This window comes from Silene latifolia, chromosome Y (genome assembly GCF_048544455.1).
Source record: "Silene latifolia isolate original U9 population chromosome Y, ASM4854445v1, whole genome shotgun sequence".
In the NCBI taxonomy this organism is placed as follows: Eukaryota; Viridiplantae; Streptophyta; class Magnoliopsida; order Caryophyllales; family Caryophyllaceae; genus Silene; species Silene latifolia.
Genome location: NC_133538.1, coordinates 380050834 through 380071211, shown reverse-complemented (window position 1 = coordinate 380071211; position 20378 = coordinate 380050834). Strand labels below are relative to the sequence as shown.

Genomic DNA, 20378 nt, shown 5'->3' with positions numbered 1-20378 from the left:
CTCCTCAAGACGATTCACGCCCTCTAATAATTGCAGAGAGTTAATAGCGCGTCGTCCCCAGGATAAAACCCCAACGATAATAATACTCTCTTATCTGCGTATAAAAGAGGAGAAGCTCACACACAAGGAACACTTGACAATTTGTAAAAAACTTTGGGAGAATATTGTCTTTTTTAATTTTTGTAAAGATCATATGTATTTTCACACACCCCAAAAAAGTTGTCCATATAACCATATATATACACATTTGGTGGAGTTAAAAACGTCAAAGAATAATAACGTTACACAAAGATCAAAGTAAATTGTAGTATTAATCCCAAAAAGACGTTAGTCCACAAAACGGCAAAGCTATTTGAATATAGTAGATTTATTAGGCTATTAAGCATTAATAATCATAGACCAAAGCAATCCATTAGCAAATATGGTCAATGGAAAAACGTTTGTAACATTGAATTTGGAAATTAAATGAGAATGTTTGACCTTTAGTTTAGAAACGGAAAATCAGTAACATAAATATATATATATTTTTTAAAAAGAATATAAATCAAATATTTATTGTGTATTATTTTTGTTAAAATATACAACAAGGAGGCCATATAAATAGAGACACTGAGTGCCTATGACTCGCATATTGGCACAAAGCGGCGAAACTCCAAATATATGATCATAGAATGTCCTAGTCTAGACACCTCAAAATGTTTGCTAGCCTTTTGGACACGTGATGATGAGGCCCTTATTTATTTCGGAATATGATCATAGAATGCCCTTACTTATTTTATCACCCGGTCCACTTCGACCACTTACTACATTCATAGCCCATTTGCTTAATTCTAATAACTTTTCAGTCGATATATTGGCGGCACAAAACCGTAAATGAAAAATGTTACATTTTAACAGGCAGCACTTAAATGATATTTAATCAAGCCTAATAATTAAATAAGGCAACACACCTTATAACTTTAAGGCCTGATTTTAATGATTCACTCTTACTGGAAACGAGTTAATTGTTCAGCCCAAAAAGAAATTTAAGTCCAAATACTTGTTTTACACGTAGTTGGCCAGCAATCAAACTACGTCCTCCATATGAGGGTCATAATTTATTACCAGCATGAGATGCTAAAGAATTGGAGCACAACAAGGAAGTGCATGATTAAAAGAGGCCTCTTATTATTGTATTGTATATTAGTTCCTGAGGAAAGGAAAATGAGATCAGAAAAGAAAGCATGATTAGCATGGAGTATGAAAGACGTAGTAGTGTCAACTACTTACACTTGAAATTTATCATATGAAAGATTACTACATGCTCTCATACAATACAATTCGTGGGTGGAAGACGGGGATAGATAAAATTTCAGACGCTTAAATTCTATCTCACGAATATTTTAGATCATGTCAAACACTCTCGTCCTAACTAGTATAAATACTCCCCTTTACACACTTACTAGTTTTAAATCCGTGCAGAAAATGCACGCATCGTAATTAATAACATGTGTTATCAATTTAGCATTGTATATAGGAGCACTTAAATGAGTATTATTATCCTTGACTTTGTTTATCGACATCACAAAACAAACAGCAATGAGAATATATTCAGGCAAAATATAAGTTTTTTTTTTCCAACGGTGAAGTTAAAAGCAAAATATAAGTATATGTTTATAAAATGAATTTTAAATTCATGATCAATTAAATTGATTAAAAACATCTAGTCTAGTGAATATAACATGATTTTAATACATTTAAACTGATATAAAGAACAAAGAAAAATCTTATATGAAGGACCGACGGGAGTGAAAATAACTATATATTATCTCGACATGTTAAAATAAATGTACATCTATAAATTATACTCCTACAATATTTAGACCAACAATTCTAATGTGCCTATTGTAATCTGTTTTCATTTCAAGTATATTATTCATTCGTTATCTATTTTCATATTCAGGTAAATAACTTTTCACAAAATGACAAATCTGCCTCTTATACAAATTATAGAATAGTATGACATCATACTGTAAAACAGTCTGTTTTTATTAGAAAACTTTTTATTTAATGCTAATAAATAATTTGTATTTTTAGACAATAAAACCGTCTTATCGGGCAAAACCGCTTCATAAAAACTACCATATCCCATATTATTCACTACATCGTACGCCATATTATTTACTACTACGTACTCCGTAAGTCCGTATTGCCTACCTATAAATTCTGATTTTGACATATAAACGGATAAACTCACCAAAACTTAAAAGCTAAACAAACTATACATAACCAAAAATATGTTTTAAGTAACTAACCCTAATGAGCAACCTCCTCACTCATTTTACCCTCTCGTCCCATTTCATGTGGCTCTCTAATCCTATCTTAAAGTTCCGCCGCACTCCTCATCAGTCACCTCTTATATTTTTAAGCTCCTTTAAACCAATCTTTGTTCATCATCATCTTTCTCCTTTTTGTGATCCTACCCATTCTCAAATATCACCCTCACACTTTTCACCTCTTATTCCGATCTCTATCGGGTCTCCACCCTAATAGAAAAAACAAAGATAAATTTTCCTCTAATTTTCCGCTTCATCGACAATTTACATCAATATAAATATTCTTTAATCTTTACTGCCTTTTAGATTCGAATTTAATAAATTTAATGTCAATATTAGAGTTAATTGAAGAGTATAAGTAGAAGAAATTCATGTAAGTATGATCCAAAAATTATATTATCTGAGTTCTTTTATTCGCTTGGTCCATTTCAAAGTGCATTTTATTAAAAAAAAAATTGTCAATATGTTTTTTCCAAGATTTTTTCAGATTTAATATGCTCCTTATTTGACTATTTCTTATTTGTTGCTCCCTCCCATCCAAATCAAAGGTAACACTTCTCCAATATATGTGAGTAGTATTATATTGACGTGTTACCTTTGGTTTGGATGGCAGGGAGTATATTTTACTATATTCATTAAGTTGTTCTTTTTTATGTTTCTTGTAAAGGATTATTCGTAAATATTTTTTTTATTTTTTTTTTGCTTTTTTTCCCCGAAAATCTTCACTTCTATATTAATTGTTACTCGTATTTTTTTCATTTTAAAAGATTTACCAATATTTTTTTTCGAAAACCTTCAAATCTATAGTTTTTAAAAGATTCAGTAGTATAATTATAATTATTATGGTGATTTCATTTTTTTAAATAGGTCGATAAATGTATTCCCAATAATTAAGATTTATTTCCGCAAAACAATTATACACATAATATTTTTAGATAGCTGGTATTTTTTTTATTAAGATATTATTTTTTAAGGAATTTATATTTATTTACTATACTCCGTACTTCTTTTTTAAACATCATATTCTTTGAACATGAAACTATTTTTTTTTTATGTAACAGGTGACTTGTTGAAATTAGAGTCAAGAAGATTATTTAAAGTGAGTTGGAAAGTGATAACTGGTTTACAATTATTATCACTAATTATTATTGAATTTGAGTAATTAAGAATTGACAATTGAATAATCAGAATAAGAGTAGAAATTTATTATAGAGGAGAGAGTGTAATTAAATGAGATGTAAAACATGGGGGGACCCATACAAAGCCAATTTTCTGAATTTTATCGACCAATCAGAAACCTTTAAAAAACCTGGCTTTTATACTATGTAGATTCAAGGGACAGAAAATTCACAGAAAATTATACTTTACCTCTCATAAAATACTTCCTTCCATACAAAATACCGTTCCATAAATCCATCTTATTTTGAGCATAAAGACGCCCTAAAGTCAATTCAAGTAAGCTAATTGTCGAAACGCCGTATCGAGGTAGGTCTGAGAGTGTCATATTTTACTCCTTATTTTGCTATTGTTATAATATAATTTGTTTGTTTGTAATATTTGTAAATAAACTTAGTTAATCCACCCACGTAAATAATTTGTTTAGTCATGTATAAAATCGTATTAAAACCTTTTTTATTGTTAATTTCGTCAAATATACAATATTATAAATAAATAGTAGAGGTCGTCAGTTTGATGGGCGGTTTGGGTGCCTAACACCTTCCCTGACTGTACCTTTACCCCCCAAATCCGCAATCTTTGGTCCAGATCGGAGTGACGGACCAGTCCCCATTTCAGGGATCAAAAGGGGCCTTTTTCCGTTAAAATTGTTTTTTTAGGTTTTTTTTATGGGCGGTCTGGGTGCCTAACAACTTCCCTGACCGTACCTTTACCCCCCGAATCCGCAATCTTTAGTTCAGACCGGAGGGACAGATCAATCCCCATTCCAAGGATCAAAAGGGGCCTTTTCCGTTAAAATTGTTTTTATTTTTTTTATAAAACCTACTGACAACTCCCATTATTAAATTTATTTTAAAAAATGAGATTTTTCACGACATCTCACACCCAGGTTGATATAGAAATTAAGCAACAAAGTTGAAGCTCATGTTGTTAAAAGAAGAATTGATTATTGTTCACAAGTGTTATTTGTGGATCAAAAAATAAGATTCATAAAAAGCTTTTCAACTCATTGACTATGGATCTTGAAACCCTTATCACAGAGTTTCTGGAAAAGTTGTGCAGTTTGGTCATAAGTAGGCAAGTACTGAGCTAGTGTGTGAAATTAGCATTAAAGAAAAACTAAAAAAAATTACTAAAACTAGGTTTTATGAAGTGCTTACAATAACAGTAGTCACAGCTTCTATCAACTCGCCTCTGTGCGCCATAGTCAGCTCCGACTTATCAATTTAATTTGTGAGTTAAAGGGATCAATCTTTGGCTTACGAACGAAGTAAAATACGGTCGGAATCCTACCAATTTGGCACTATAATTGAGACGGAAATGCAAAAGTAAGGAAATACAAGGGATATTTTGCTAATGTATTGTTTATCGTTGGTTAAGAGTGTTGTAGTAGTTGAGTCGATGTAGAGTGTGAGAGCATCCGCAATGGTGAGGCTCCCCATATTTTATCTCTCCTTTTCTTATTCGTCCACTTCATTTTCCACTAACTTTTCATCTAACCTTCCTATTTTATAATATCATGTCCGCAACAATTGGCTGCCCCAACAATATTAATTTACTCACAACATTTCGGGAACCTCCACAAAAGAACACAAAAACGCCTTGCATTTTTTTTTGGAACCTTCCCTAAAAGTAGAGGAGCCCCAAATTGTGGGGAGGTTAATGCAATAAAGGGGTGCCCCCGTATGAGAAGAGAGAAGGCATATGGGGAGGCAAATTTCCGCCTTTGCGGATGCTCTGATGCCCCTTCAATTTACATTTGCTCTTTCTTATATAGTTGTTGTTTGCTAGGGTTTGAGTCCACAACTTTCTCCCCACTTCTGCTCCTTGATTTCTGCGTCAATTGCACCAAAATAGGGAGTTGTTGCCGACTTATTATTCCAACTCTTTTTGCACAAGATATTTATCACATGTGTGTTTGTTGTTTTCTTTAATCCAACGGTCCCAGTACTTCCATGTCAGCGGTCCTCTTGGTCCTCCTTCTTCCAATGATTGCTGGCCACATAACCTAGGTGGAAAAATACAATTTTTGTCCATAACAATTGCCTCCAAATTTCTGTCTAAAATTTATTTGGGCGGGAATTTCTATTTCGAGACGCGTGGATCTATAAAGGTATGACGGCCGCGTCACCTTCCTCTACCTTGGATCCTCCAGCGCTGTCAAACCCTTTTCCCTCCGCCCGCGTTCTATTCGTCAAACACTCGTGTGATTCCACCTTCACGGCAGATGATCTCGCCCTTATCAGGGAGAGGTTTGGATTCTCCGACCAGGTGGTGTTCCACATCGCTACTCCTGGTCAAAAGGCCGACTTCGTGAGACCATGGTGGATATGCTTTTACGAGTATGCTTTCCGTCTCGGTTTGAGGTTTCCTTTTCCACCTTTAATCAAAGAGTTCATGACTCTCAATCAGTTGGTCGTTTGTCAAGTGGCTCCTAATATAATGCTTGGCGAACTTTACTTTCGATCTGTGCCATGAATGAATCTTTTGGTTATGATATCGGCCTTCACGATCTTGTTCACTTGTTCTCGGTTAGGTCCTTTAGTCGTGGTCAAGTGACCATCTAGGTCCCCAATGGTGAAAAAAAAATTGCATCATTTTTTTGGTCAAACCCGATGATAGTAAATGGTTTAACCGCTTTATTTTTGTTGAAATTAGCTCCCTTCCTCCTCCTACCGATTACCTAACCAATATTTGGCGCTCCACCAAAGGTACTTACATGCCTTTATCCTTGCTTTTTCTTTTGATGATTAATTTCCTCACTTGGTTTTTTGCGTAGGTTTGCGTCAATTAGTTCCGTCTTCTGAAGAGGTAGCGTCCCTCACCAAGCTCTTCGGTCCCCCAATTACTCATAGGATCTTGACGAACCTGATACAAGGTTTTTCTCCTACTTCTGGAGGAGATGAAGAAGTAGGCGAGAAAGAAGAGGAAGGAGAGTCAATGTCGTCTGCTACGTTGTTCTATCTTTTCCTGTTTCTGCTGCTGATCTGCCACGGTCTCTGCTTCTGTTTTGTACTTCTGCTTTACTCGCAGATTCTGCTAAAACCAAGGTTACACTCGCAATGATCCTAGCTTTGAGGAATAAGAAACAGGTTGGATATGCCCCCAAGTCGGCTGAGAAGAGGAAGGCTGACCTCACTCCTTCCGCTGGAGCCCGTGCTAGAAAAAGATATGATGCTGACTCAACCAAGGAGTCGGTCCCTATTGAGGTCACTCCTCTCGCTACCATGCCACCAATTTCTTGATGTGTTTTACCGCGCGACTCTGCTTCTGCTTCTGGGACTACTTCTACTCCTAGGCCCAACTCTGCTCCTGACGCTTCTGGTGGTCTTCTTGAGGTAGTGCTCAGGATTCCTAGTCACTTTGGCAAAACCAAGTCTGCAAGGGACTTGGGCCATCTCAACCAGATACTGCTTTCTGGTACGAGGTATGGGCTGGAGAAGAGGAGCGTGGGTGATTTGGTTGACCGAGGTACCGAACATTCCTTCGAGGTACTTTCCTCTTCCTTACTCTTCCCATTTAGCTTTTGATCCCTTCTGAGTGCTTGATTTTATTATTCTTGACAGTCCCTACAAATAGTTCTGCTTCTTTGGAAGAAGATTTCCCAATTGGAAGGTAGTATTGGCAAGTTGCAAATGAAATAGTCTGAGGTACTTGGTCAGGTAAGCGTTGCCAAGGAAGATAAACTTAAGACGCAGGCTGAGTTGGATTCGGTTCAGAACCTACTGATGGAGGAGGCCTCTCAAAAGCAGAAGCTTCAGGGTCAACTAGCTAAAGCTGAGCGTCAACTTTCCAAGGCTTTGGATATTGAATCTTCTCTATCCACCGAGGTGCAGGTGCTGAATGGAAAGAATGCTAATCTCAAGAGATCCTTGGTGGATGCTCTCGCATATGCCTCTCTAGAGACCAGGAATAATTTCATAAAGGAGTTTCATAGTGGAGAGCATCTGGCTTGGGACCTGGAAGCAGCAGAGAAGTCACTTGCTGAGAAATTTCCAAAGAAGCCGAATCTGGATGCGTTTTCTGGCTTTGGGGTGAAAGATGCAGAGGATCTTGTAGGTCCTTCCGCTACTGATAAGGAGGTGACTTAGGCTCCTTCTGCTCCTGTTACTCAAACTTCTGCTGATGAAGTTGCGGAGCGTATTAGTCTGGTGGAGTGATGGTTTCCTAGAGTAGATACTTGTTTTGCTTTGCTAGCTAGTAGTATTTGGCCCTGCGTGGTGTAGTACTTTGTTAGATCTGATAAACAATTCGGTATACTTTTGGTCTGGTCCGCAGGGACCAGATGCATTATGTCGTTCTTGCGAACTCGTATGCATTACGTTTGAATGCAGTACTTATGCTTTAGGAACATTTTTTACTTTACCGTTTCTGGTGTACTTTGATTTATGCATCCACTTTACGCTGTATGTATGGCCATCGTTGTTGGACTTCTGGCTGTGGGATTTTGTTTGCACACTCTGTCGGAGGATCCAGGCTTGCGTGGGTGCTAATGCAGCGCGGGAGGCTGGTTGTTCTGGTTGTAAGTGCTTAGCCACGGACATACGCCTTCTGCTAGAAAGTACAACTTTTACCAGATCAGTTTATAATTTCACATTTTGGGATCATATTTCAATAGTTATAACAATAATTTTTGCAAAAGGTATTCAACTTCTAGCAAATGTCAAAATCTAGAACCAGAAAAATATTCAAAGCAAAGCATGGAACTAGACAATGTTCGAAGTAAATCCTGGAACTATAAAACGTTCAAAGTTTTAAAGATGCTCAAACTTACTAATACTGATTTAATGTTTGAGAATGTTAAAAAGGTACATATAGAATCAATAATTATTTCAGAACCAGAAAATGTTTAAGGAAAAACCTGGAACCTGGCAGAGCTGCATCTGGTAGACTGAGTATCTGATTGCTTACCGTGATGATCACTTAGATGTAATACTTTTTTAAATGGATGATATTCCATGATCTGAGAACCATTTGTCCCTTCATAGTCATGAGCCGGTAGGCCTCATTTCCAACTATGCTTTCTATCTGATATGGCCCTTCCCAGTTGTAGGCGAATTTCCGTACTTGCCGGTTCTTGGTATTCTGTAAGACTTTTCTAAGGACCAGGTCTCCTACGTGCAGAGTTCTCACCTTCACGTTCTTGTTATAGCTCCTGGCCACTGTTTGCCTATACGAAGCCATCCTGATCTGAGCGCTGGTTCTAAGCTCGTCTATCGTGTCTAGACTGCTTGCCATTTCTACCTGGTTCCGGTCTTCTGTTATGCACCCATACTTATGGGTAGGGATCCTAACCTCTGACGGATTTACTGCTACGGCTCCAAATACCAGGCTGAAAGGAGTTTGTCCTGTTGCAACTTTAGGAGTGGTCCTATCAGCCCAGAGGACCAGAGGCAGCTCCTCTGCCCACTTGCCCCCTCTTTCGTCCAGCTTCTTTTTTAGGTTCTCCACAATAATCTTTTTACTGGACTCAGCATGTCCTTTGGACTGGGAGTTTCTAGGGGCAGACTTCTATAGTGAGATATTCCACCTAGCACAAAATGCTTCTGTCTTATTTCCAATAAACCGGGATCCGATATCAGATATTATCTTAGATGGAATGTCAAACCTGCATATGATATTTGGATTAATGAAAGATATAACCTGGGTTTATGTAACCTGGGAGGATGGTTCTGCTTCTACCCACTTGGAGAATTAGTCCGTCATGGCGAGCATATAGACCTTGTTTCCTAGTGCTCTGGGAAATGGTCCCACAATGTCCATCCTCCAATTCATAAAGGGCCAGGGCGAAATGATTGGATGCAGAGGTTCTCCTAGCTGGTGGCAGACATGTGCATGCATCTGACAAGCATCGCATCTTTTTGCGAATTCCACAGAATCTTTGCGCATTATGGGCTAGAAGTATCCCTGCCTCAGTGCCTTTTTGGACAGGTTCCTGCCCTCTGCATGATTTCCACATTCACCACTGTGGAGAGCATGTAAAACAGCCTGGGACTCCTCCCTATCTAGGCATCTGAGGTAGGGTCCAGCGAGGGATTTCCTTAACAAAACACCATCAATTAATATGAATCTGGACGCTTCCATTTTAAAGCTTCTTACCTCTTTTATATCTGCTGGTAGGGTATCATTCTGCAGCCAGTCCTGGTAGGGTTTTCTCCAATCCAGAGTTTCCTCCTGACTGCTGGTGTTGCATAATACTCCTGGTTCCTACAACCACTGGATACGGGTCTTTGTAACACCCACGAATTTCTCATTTTGACATTTATAATTTATTTAACCATTCAATTAATTTATTTTATATTTTTAAATAATTTAATTTTATTAATATTATTTTAAACACGATTTTTATAAAAGTAATATTTTAAAGCTTAATTTACATAAAAATACGTATTTTAGTCGGATAGTATTAACATTGATAATAATAATTATTAATATTTCCGTCTTAAGCTATAGACATACTTCCGTCTTTTATAAGACCGTCACATTTCACTTTTGAACCTAATTTAATCCGGACCAACCAAAAATCGACAACACACTCACCTACCCCCTTACACTCTACATTTATATAATTCTTTTATTATTATTATTATTATTATTATTATTATTATTATTATTATTATTATTATTATTATTATTATTATTATTATTGTTATTGTTGTTATTGTTATTGTTATTGTTATTGTTATTGTTATTGTTATTGTTATTGTTATTGTTATTGTTATTATTATTATTATTATTATTATTATTATTATTATTATTGTTATTATTATTATTATTATTATTGTTGTTGTTGTTATTATTGTTGTTGTATTTGTTGTTGTTGTTGTAGTAGTTGTTGTTGTTGTTGTTGTTGTTGTTGTTGTTGTTGTTGTTGTTGTTGTTGTTGTTGTTGTTGTTGTTGTTGTTGTTGTTGTTGTTGTTGTTGTTGTTGTTGTTGTTGTTGTTGTTGTTGTTGTTGTTGTTGTTGTTGTTGTTGTTGTTGTTGTTGTTGTTGTTGTTGTTGTTGTTGTTGTTGTTGTTGTTGTTGTTCTTTTTGTTGTTGTTGTTCTTTGTTGTTGTTCTTTGTTGTTGTTCTTTGTTGTTGTTCTTTGTTGTTGTTGTTGCTGTTGTTATTGTTATTATTATTATTACTATTATTATTACTATTACTAAACTCCACCAAGGCCCAACTCGTCTTTCCCTTTGCTTCTTCGTTGAACCAGCAACAACAACAATCAACAGAGCAAAACCCCCTTTTTTATTCCGTCACCTTCAACCTCCGATACCGTCCCCATTTCTCGACCAAATTCTATAATTTTTATACCATTCTCTTCCCCTTTCCTTCCTCCTTCATTCAAGCTAAGAAAGTTGCGGTCTTGTAAGATTTTCGTTTTTGACCCGTCTTATAAATGTCACGGTTCATCTGAAAACCGAGTCCTTTCGTGTGCTAGTTGAAGAACTTGAAGACCCGGAGGGAGGCTCGTACCTTTTAGGCGTTTCACTTGGAGATTGAAGGGCAAAAAGGTAACGGTGATAGGTTACTCGATAAAACGTCGAAATTCCGTCTTATGTGTCGTTTTATATGTTCTTTTTCTGATAAAGTTTGGTTCTTTACATTTTTTCTCAATGGTACGGTAATTTCCGTTTCAATTTGATGGTTGAAATGGGCTGTTTGGAACGGTTTTCATGGAAGTTTTACGAGCTGTTTTAGAACTATTTTGGTGCGGTTTTGGAACCGTAAATGTGGGTTGTTTGTGCTGAAATTGGGATTGTTTTGGTACCCTTTGTGGTGCGGTTTAGTGCGAGTTCTTGTAGCTTTTCGGGGCTGTGTTGAGCAGTCATGAAGGGGAGGTCGTTTGGGCTATTTGGACGATACTCGGTGGCCAGTATGTTCTATAAATCTGGTTAATACAGTCTCTGTGGTTATTTTACAAATCATCATTATGCTTAAGCAAATCTATATGAGCGCCTAGTTGACCATATATATTAGCGAATTATAAGATGCATCCGCCTTTATTGAACATATGCCTTCTTTCTTTCAGTTGTTATTCCTGTATCTCTTGTTCATGAATAAACTTAAAAGACTAGAGTGACTTGCTTTTGCCTGATGGTTATGCTCTATATTTATTTAGCTTGAATGCTTGGCATTTGGTGGTTATGTTTAAACTACACAAAGAATAAGATTGTTTTAAACAAGTGTAGTGTTCTTTTGGTGTAGACACTTTGACTTTGAGTTCATAATTTTGTATCTGAGATCCTAAGATTAACTTGTCTCATGTTAGTTCTCCTCTGAAGCGACAACTGAAAGTTAAGTAGTCGTGTGTAAGTAATTGAGTTTTCGTCTCGTGTTTCGCATAACGTAATTCGTTAAATATCGTTCATTTATATATTTTTGTCACATGATTTATAATTGTGGAACTCATTATTTAATTATATCATTTATATATAAAATGACATGTTTTCATTATAAGATGAGCCCAATTTAATTATTTATGCCTTGTAAGTAATAAATGATCTATCTTACATTTGAGTCATTTATAATTGAATTCTTGTTTTGCTTATTATAAATGGTTCATTTCCGTTTATTTACATATTTATTTAAGTGACAAGTATTTAAGAAATGAGTCACTAATCCATGTTTACGAGTATAACTTGACTTGGATTGTCTTACTTGGATTATCATCGACTCATTACATTATTAGTCTCTTTCCAAATTGATTCGTATCGCTTGGTTGAGTCGTATTCTTATGATAATGCCTTTATGTTATACCTTTATGCTTGACTTATCTGTATGCCTCTTTCGGACTGTCCTGCCGATTGTGGGTTAAGCTCATATTTTCCGCCTCTTTCGGACTGTCCTGCCGATTGTGGGTTCTGGATTTCCGATTTAGGGTTCGGGTCTTGGATGCGGACTGTACTGCCGCATGTCGAATCGGGAACTGTGCTGTCCCGAGAGTCTGGCCAGATTAGACTCGGACTGAGTCTTGGGAGTACCATTGTCGTCCTACCGGGGGAATTATGTTTTGATATATGAGTAGTAAAGGTCTTGCTTGGTTATAAATATTGGTATTTGTCGTTCAAGGCAAGAGTTATGCCTTGTGTTGTTTGTTTTGGTCCTATCGGATACTAGGGGTGAGCTATAAGCCTTCTAGTTGCGATATGATCATCAGGATTGATGTTCCCATCTGTTCTTATGGTGAGATGCAAGCCATAAGTATGAATGTGACATTAGTAGCCACGTCCCGTGCAATGTTTGCTAAGTGGTTTTCCAAATAATGGCCACGTTTTCTATTCTTGTAATTTGCATTGATTGATCCCTTACTTAACTGCTTTACATGATTTGGATTCTAATCTCATATCTAAGTTGTAATTCCTTGAAATGTGTGAATGTGACATTAGTAGCCACGTCCCGTGCAATGTTTGCTAAGTGGTTTTCCAAATAATGGCTACGTTTTCTATTCTTGTAATTTGCATTGATTGATCCCTTACTTAACTGCTTTACATGATTTGGATTCTAATCTCATATCTATGTTGTAATTCCTTGAAATGTGTACTTTTGCATAAATTACCGTATTCTTGTCTTTCATATTATTTAATTCTCTCTCGTGAATAGTTGATTCTTTATTATGCTAATGTTGGTCTATCTTGTTCCATCTTATTTAATTGCCATGTTTACATATAAACTTGATATTCTTATCTTTTGTAAGTATCTTATATGACTTACCTGTTTTAGTTCCTTGTTATGTTCATTTTGACAATTCGTGGCTGGGAGAACCTTGAGTTACTCCCCACTAACTGTGGCGTTCATGTTTACGTGAATGACAGGTATTAGTTGGTGCATCTATGGGGTGAAGACATGTGTGAGCTAGCGAGCACTTGGGCCTAGTAGTCGGTTTATTAGGATTGCTTAGACTCTCCTTTTATTGTTTTGTCATTCGAGGGATATATCTTCCCTCACCTTTGACTATCCCGTTTGTATAATTTAATCTTTATTTCCGCATTCTTTATTTGTGTTTTAGGTTTTTATTAACCCGCGCTTTAAATTTTAAAAGTTTCAAAAATTTCCAAATTTCCGCTTGAATTTTATAAGTTATATTTTCCGCGTTATTACGGGGGTTCACAATCTAACTCTTTTGTTTGGGCCTAATCTTGCATATTGGGCCATGGAGAGTAATTGGCTAAGGAGCAAGGTAAGCCAGCAAGCGCAAGAATTACGTAAAAGGAGTCCATGAGTGTATAAGCCCAACATGAGAGGAAGGTGGATCATGGGTCACGGGTAGATGGTCACGGGAAGCAGAATGTATGCCCACTACAACTATCTTAAGAAGCAAGTAAGCTAAACTCTACTAGGGTTTAGTTCTATATCAGACGGAAAGGAGGAGAAGGAATTCATTCATTTATACATAGAAAGCCTCACACATGATACTATCAATTTAGCCGCCTAATTCTCTTGTACTCGTGACCTATATTGCACATTATTGCTAGTGAAATCTTGGAAGGATTCTGTCTCCTTCCCGCAGTCGTTTCCCACATTGGGTTTTCCGCGTCACCAAATCCCTTGTGTCAATCTCCTTTATTTACGTTCATTATTACTTACATCACAATCAATCAAATGCATACAAAACCACATGATTAAGATATAAGACCACTTTAACCCTAAAGAAACTAACTCGGTAAAAAATACCAAAAGAGTTTGGCGCCCACCGTGGGGCATAGTGGTCGTCATCGTTAATCGTATTACAAGAAGTAAAACGCCATGCCGGTAAGTAAGCAAAACATCGTACGAAGATCCGAGTGGAGCCAATCACTACACTTGGCGTCAGGCCCACCGCTAGTAGCAGAAGTGCAGGCCTCAACATCAGAGCCTCCGCCAAAAGCCAATCTTCCACCCAAAACCAGTCATCCAAAGGTATCCAGAGATATGGAAGTCCAAATAAGAACTGAGAGGGAAACAAGGCGTGTTCAGCAAGAGCAGGATACTCGCTCAAAAAGTCGCGTCAGGCACCAGACTCTCCCCACCACCTAATCCGACCCAAATTATAATCAATGAAATGGATAATCTACATAAGACGATTGGCAGCATGAGAGAGGAGAACAGAAAGGCAAAGGAATAGGCAGCATAGGACAACCGTGCAATCTGGGCATAGATAGATGCCTTGTAGCAGGGAAGGGATAGACTCCAACAGCGAGGCGTCAGGTAGTAGGGAACAAACGCGCTCATTCCCATGAAGCTGTTTACTAGGCTATATCTATCAGGGACACCGCCAGAAAGAGAAATAATTCCACGCGGGTTAGGATATTTGACACCTGATGGCTGGCCGGCAACAAGCAGTATGGAACCAAGAGCAGGTAACGTCCCAACTAGTAATTTTTTATCACTAATCAGACACCTGGTGTAGATAAGAAACAGGCTGAAAACCAAGATCCTAAATGACGACGACCCTCCTGGTCACTGAGCACCAGAGTCCCATGACAATCTGGCCAGGGGGCAGCATCCAGAATCAGCAGCCTGCCCACGATCCCCGTGCTGTCTACGACAGCATCAGAGACATACAATATCTGGAAATAAAGGACATGCTAAGCAGGATCCCAGGGATGTCTGCTCCCCTTGAGAAGGCACCCTCTGACAGCTATACGGATTCTCCATTCATATACGCCATAACACTGGTTACCGTGCCAAAGAGATTCAGTGCCCCCACGATGACACTCTATGGTGGCACAACATACCCCTTTGATCATGTTAGCTAGTATAAGCAAAAGTTGATGGTGATAACAGCGACTGGACTTCTGAAAGAAACCTGTATGTGTAAAGGATTTGGGTCAACACTGTGTGGAGCAGCCCTGGAATGGTTCGTTGATTTGCAAAACAGGTCCATAGCAACCTTCGCTGACTTGGTAAACACGTTCACTCAACAGTATGCCAGCAGTAGGAAACCTGAGAAGCATACCAGCGACCTCTATAGTGTGGTTCAAGGGTTGGACGAAAAGATCAGAGATTTCATCACCAGATTCAACAACGAAAAGTTGGCAATACGGGAATGTGATGTGCCAACAGCAGTAGAAGCATTCAGACAGGGACTCCATCAGGATTCAGACCTGTACAAAGAGTTGACCAGGCATCCATGTCGAACCTTTGAAGATGTTCAAGCTAAGGCAATAGCAGAAATGAGATTGAAAGAAGATGTAATAGCTAGAAGAAGCCTACCATGTATAGAAAGGACAAGCAAGAAATCTGCGCCAAAGAAGAAGGAGAAAATACCAAAATCTTACAGCAAGATTGTGAATAAAGTTGAAGACATGGGAGATACTCAATAACTTCCTATATTGAGTGAGTACGGATTAACGACGGGGATGGTAAGACTTCTTCGAGCGTTAAAGGAGTTAAGAGACAGGGTGAAGTGGCCCAGGCCACCAGTAGAAGGACAGGCATGGAGGAAAGATAGCAAGAAGAAGTGTGAGTTTCATGATTACATTGGGCATACAACATAAGACTGCTACACCTTGCGGTAGGAGGTCAAACGCCAGTATAATCTGGAAAACCTAAGCCACCTATTACCACGTGGGGGCAGACAACAGGACAAGGTAGGCTCCACAAGTGAAACTCAGCCTTCTGCACCACCTACCTACACGAAGTTAATAAACGTGATAATAGGCGGCTGACACCTGCGTGGTTTAATATATTCAGCTGCAAAAAGGCACGCCATTGAAATCAAGGGTAACATGCCAGAGTCCTCTTGCAGGGTCACTCACAGCAACCTTCCAGCTTTTTTCTCCGACGAGGTGGACATCCATGATAGCCAGAAACACCATGACGTGCTCATCATAACAATTTCAATGGCAAACTGCACAGTGAAGAAAGTTCTAGTGGATATTGGACTGGTCATGCTAGGAACCATAAGAAACATGAGATTCAGCAAGAAAGACCTACAGAAGAAGTCTATTCCACTAGTGTGATTCATTGGGGAGATAGCTCATTCACTTAGATAAATCTTAATCCCAACCTATACAGGAGGGATCAACAAGCAAGTAAGGTACCTAGTCATTGATGATCTAGCAACTTACAATGTCATCCGTGGCAGACCATGGCTACACCTAATGAAAGCAGTCTCCTCAATATACCACCACTGTGTGAAGTTCCCCACGCCCTAGGGAGTAGAAGAAATACGTGGAGACCAGGAGGAAGCCAGAGGATGCTATAAGAAGGCACTAAAATGCACAGCCAGTCCCCCGACATAGCAATTACAGAAACAGTGCGTCTACGCTGATTATGTTGAGCCACCTGCAGAAGAATTAGACAAAGTTAGCCTAGACAAGCTGCATCCAGAGAGAAAGTGCTGTGGGGGCTGAATGTGCAGGTAACATCCGAAAACAGATGTTTGATTTCCTTAAAACTAACATGGATAGCTTTGCCTGGTCCCACGATGACATGGTAGGGATAAATCCGTCCATCATAACACACAAGTTAAGTGTAGACCCAAAATGCCAATTAGTGCAGCAAAGAAGATGGAAGTTTGCAGCCGAAAGATTAATCAGGTTATTAACCAGGAGGTGGAAAATCTGCTGGCAGTTAGCAAAATAAGAGAAGTCAAGTACCCAGAATGGCTATCAAATGTGGTGGTGGTGCCTAAGAAGAATGGAAAATGGAGAGTTTGTGTGAACTTCACAGATCTGAATAAGGCATGCCCAAAAGATTATTTCCCACTACCAGATATTGATGTCTTGGTCGATGCTATAGCAGGACATTAGATGTTGACATTCCTGGACATCTGGAGTGGTTACAATCAAATTAAGATGGATATAGGAGATCAGGAGAAGACAACGTTCATGTTAGAAAGAGGAATCTACTGTTACAACATGATGCCCTTTGGGTTAAAGAACGCGGGATCGACCTACCAAAGGTTGGTGAACAGAATGTTCAAAGAACAAATAGGGAAGACAATGGAAGTGTACATCGATGACATGGGGGTAAAGTCAAAGAAAGCTGATAAACACATGGAGCACCTGGAAGATACCTTCGACACCCTAAGGGAGTATTAGATGAAGCTAAACCCATCCAAGTGTACCTTCGGGGTGTCATCAGGAAAGTTCTTAGGATTCATAGTGACGTAGAGGAGAATATAAGCGAACACAGAGCAGATAAAAGCAGTACTCTAACTGGAGTCACCAGAAAGGCCCAAAGACGTCCAGCGGCTGGCAGGGATGGTAGCAGCTTTAAGTAGGTTCATCTCAAGATCTTCAGATAGTTGCACGCTATTCTACAATATTCTTAGAAAGAGCCAAAAATTCGAGTGGACTAAAGAGCACGAGAAAGTATTCAGAGAGCTGAAAAGTTACCTTAGCTCCCCCACCACTATTGTCAAAACCAGGGCAGGGAGAACCTCTATTCCTGTATCTATCGGTCACAGAAGTAGCAGTCACCCGTTTACTACATAAGCAAGTCTCTGCTACCTGCAGAGACCAGGTACACATCTCTTGATAAATTGGCACTGGAATTTATCACTGCATCTTATAAGCTGCGCCCCTATTTTGAGTCCCTTATTATACATGTTGTAACTAACTATCCCCTGAAATCAATAATGAGGAAGCCTGAGTTGTTAGGACATATGTCAAAATGGTCTATGCACCTCAGTCGATATGACATCCAATATGAACCACGGACTGCAATAAAGTCGCAGGCGTTGGCTGACTTCGTGTCAGACTTCAACCCAGCTATCCAAAATCTGGCTGAGAAAGAGATACTGATTTTGGAAGAAAGTAGGAAAGGCGAGGCATGGACGCTGCACACAGATGGAGCCTTAAACCAAAGAGGAACAGGAGTTGGTCTGGTGCTACGATCCCCCCAAGGGGACCTGATAGTGCAAGCGGTCTGCTACGAATTCAAAGCAACCAACAACGAGGCAGAATATGAGGCCCTCATACTAGGGCTACAACTGGCCTTAAATTTAAAAGTCAAGTGTCTGCAAGTATACAACGACTCCCTATTTATATTTAATCATGTAAAGGACTCTTATACAGCTACGGACTCCAAGATGATAGCCTACCTCAAAGTAGCCAAGAGCCTAAAACAGAAATTCAAGGCTTTCAAGATTGTTCAAGTTCCCAGGGACCAGAACGCAGAGGCTGATGCACTAGCAACCCTAGGGGCGACATTCAAACCAAATGAACTGTCCAACATACCAATCATGCACGTGCTATATTCAACTATACAAAAGCTAATAGAATCAGATAGGGGTGAGCTGGGGGAACAGCAAGATGTAGAGCAGGTAAATGGGGCAGGAATATTGGCAAACATAGAAGAACAGCAAGCTGGCCCTGATTGGTGCAAACCCTACCTAGAATGGTTAATGGAAGATAAGCTACTGGTGGATCAAAGGGAGGTAAGAGGTTTCAAAATGAAAGCCACTAGATTTATGCTAGTTGATAATGTGCTTTTCAGGAAGTCGCTAGCTGGACCCTACTTAGGGCGCCTGGATAAGATAGAGGCACAGACTGTATTGCATGCCATCCATAGTGGCGAGTGTGAAAACCATGCAGGGGACAGGAGTCTGTCAAACAAATCTCTCAGACAAGGCTACTTCTGGCCCACGATGTGTGCAGATGTAGTAGAGTACGTGAAAAAATGTGACGCCTGTTAGAGGTCAGCACTAATGATACATCAGCCAGCAGAACCCCTACACAGAATCATTTCACCATGGCCCTTCACGACATGGGGAATGGACATTGTTAGTCCACTACCCAGGGCACTAGAGAACAGACTATACATGCTAGCAATGAGAGAGTACTTCTCCAAATGGATATAAGCTCACGCATTCACTGAGGTAAAACATAAGCAAGTGATTTCTTTTATCAAACGTAACATACTCTACAGGTTTAGACTTCCATCAGAAATCATATGTGACAGCGGGTGACAGTTCGTATCAGACAACTCTAAAGGATTCAGTGCTAGGTGGAACATTTCACTGAAAAATCAGCACCCAAAAACCCGCACTCCAATGGACAAGCTGAATCCAGTAACAAAATCATTGTTGAAAAATTGAGAAAAAGATTGGAGGAGTTAGGAGCAAAATGGGCAGATGAGCTGCCCTTGGTGCTGTGGTCAGATAGGATAACCCAAAAGACGGCATCAGGCCAAACAGCTTTCAGCCTGGTGTTTGGGGCAGAGGAAGTGATACCGTTAGAGGTTATAGTTCCCACCCACGGGTATGGATGCATGACAGGGAAACTGAACCAGGTGGAGATGATCAGACGTCTGGATATGATAGATGAATTGAGAACAAGTGCTCAGATACGCTTAGCCTCCTACAAGCAGCCAGTCGCCAGAAACAACAACAAGAACGTAAAAATCAGGTTTCTGGAGGTAGGAGACCTGGTTTTCCGGAAGGTGTTCCAAAACACAAAGAACCACAAAGCTGGTAAATTTGCCGATAAATGGGAAGGTCCATACCAGGTGGAAGGAGTTGTTGGCCGTGGTGCGTATAAGTTAATGACCATGCCAGGTTAGTTAATAGACAAACCATGGAACATACTCCACCTGAAGAAGTATCACGTTCAATAACGCGTGGAGTTTAGTGTACAGAGCTAGTTTCAAAAAACAAAAAAAACGGTAGTAGGCAAGACTGTTTGCTTCTTTAAACTTGCTATTTGAACTGTGAGTTCTGTGGCTTCATGGGTCCATGGTTGCTCTGGAACCCCATGAGATAGCACCAGGTGTCTCACGTCTCTCTTTTGGCTTTTTAGTTTTATTATTTCAGTTTTTGGGAAATAACTTTGACCTCTGACCTCTATGGCACATTAGGGATGGTACAACAAGATTTACTCTTGAATGCGGGGTGACAAGGCACACGACACTCCAACATCCCCAACCTGATTCCTGGATTAGGCACCCTCACGCAGCGGCTAATGGACACG

General features: G+C 39.2%; 1 protein-coding gene across 1 annotated transcript; it reads left to right on the top strand.

Annotated features, from left to right (window-relative positions):
• Positions 1 to 18046: 18046 nt before the first annotated feature.
• Positions 18047 to 19971, top strand: LOC141631935 (uncharacterized). Its single transcript, XM_074444539.1, has 2 exons — positions 18047 to 19100; positions 19442 to 19971. The coding sequence occupies exons 1-2, from the start codon at positions 18047 to 18049 to the stop codon at positions 19969 to 19971; spliced, it is 1584 nt and encodes a 527-aa protein (XP_074300640.1).
• The last annotated feature ends 407 nt before the right edge of the window (positions 19972 to 20378 follow it).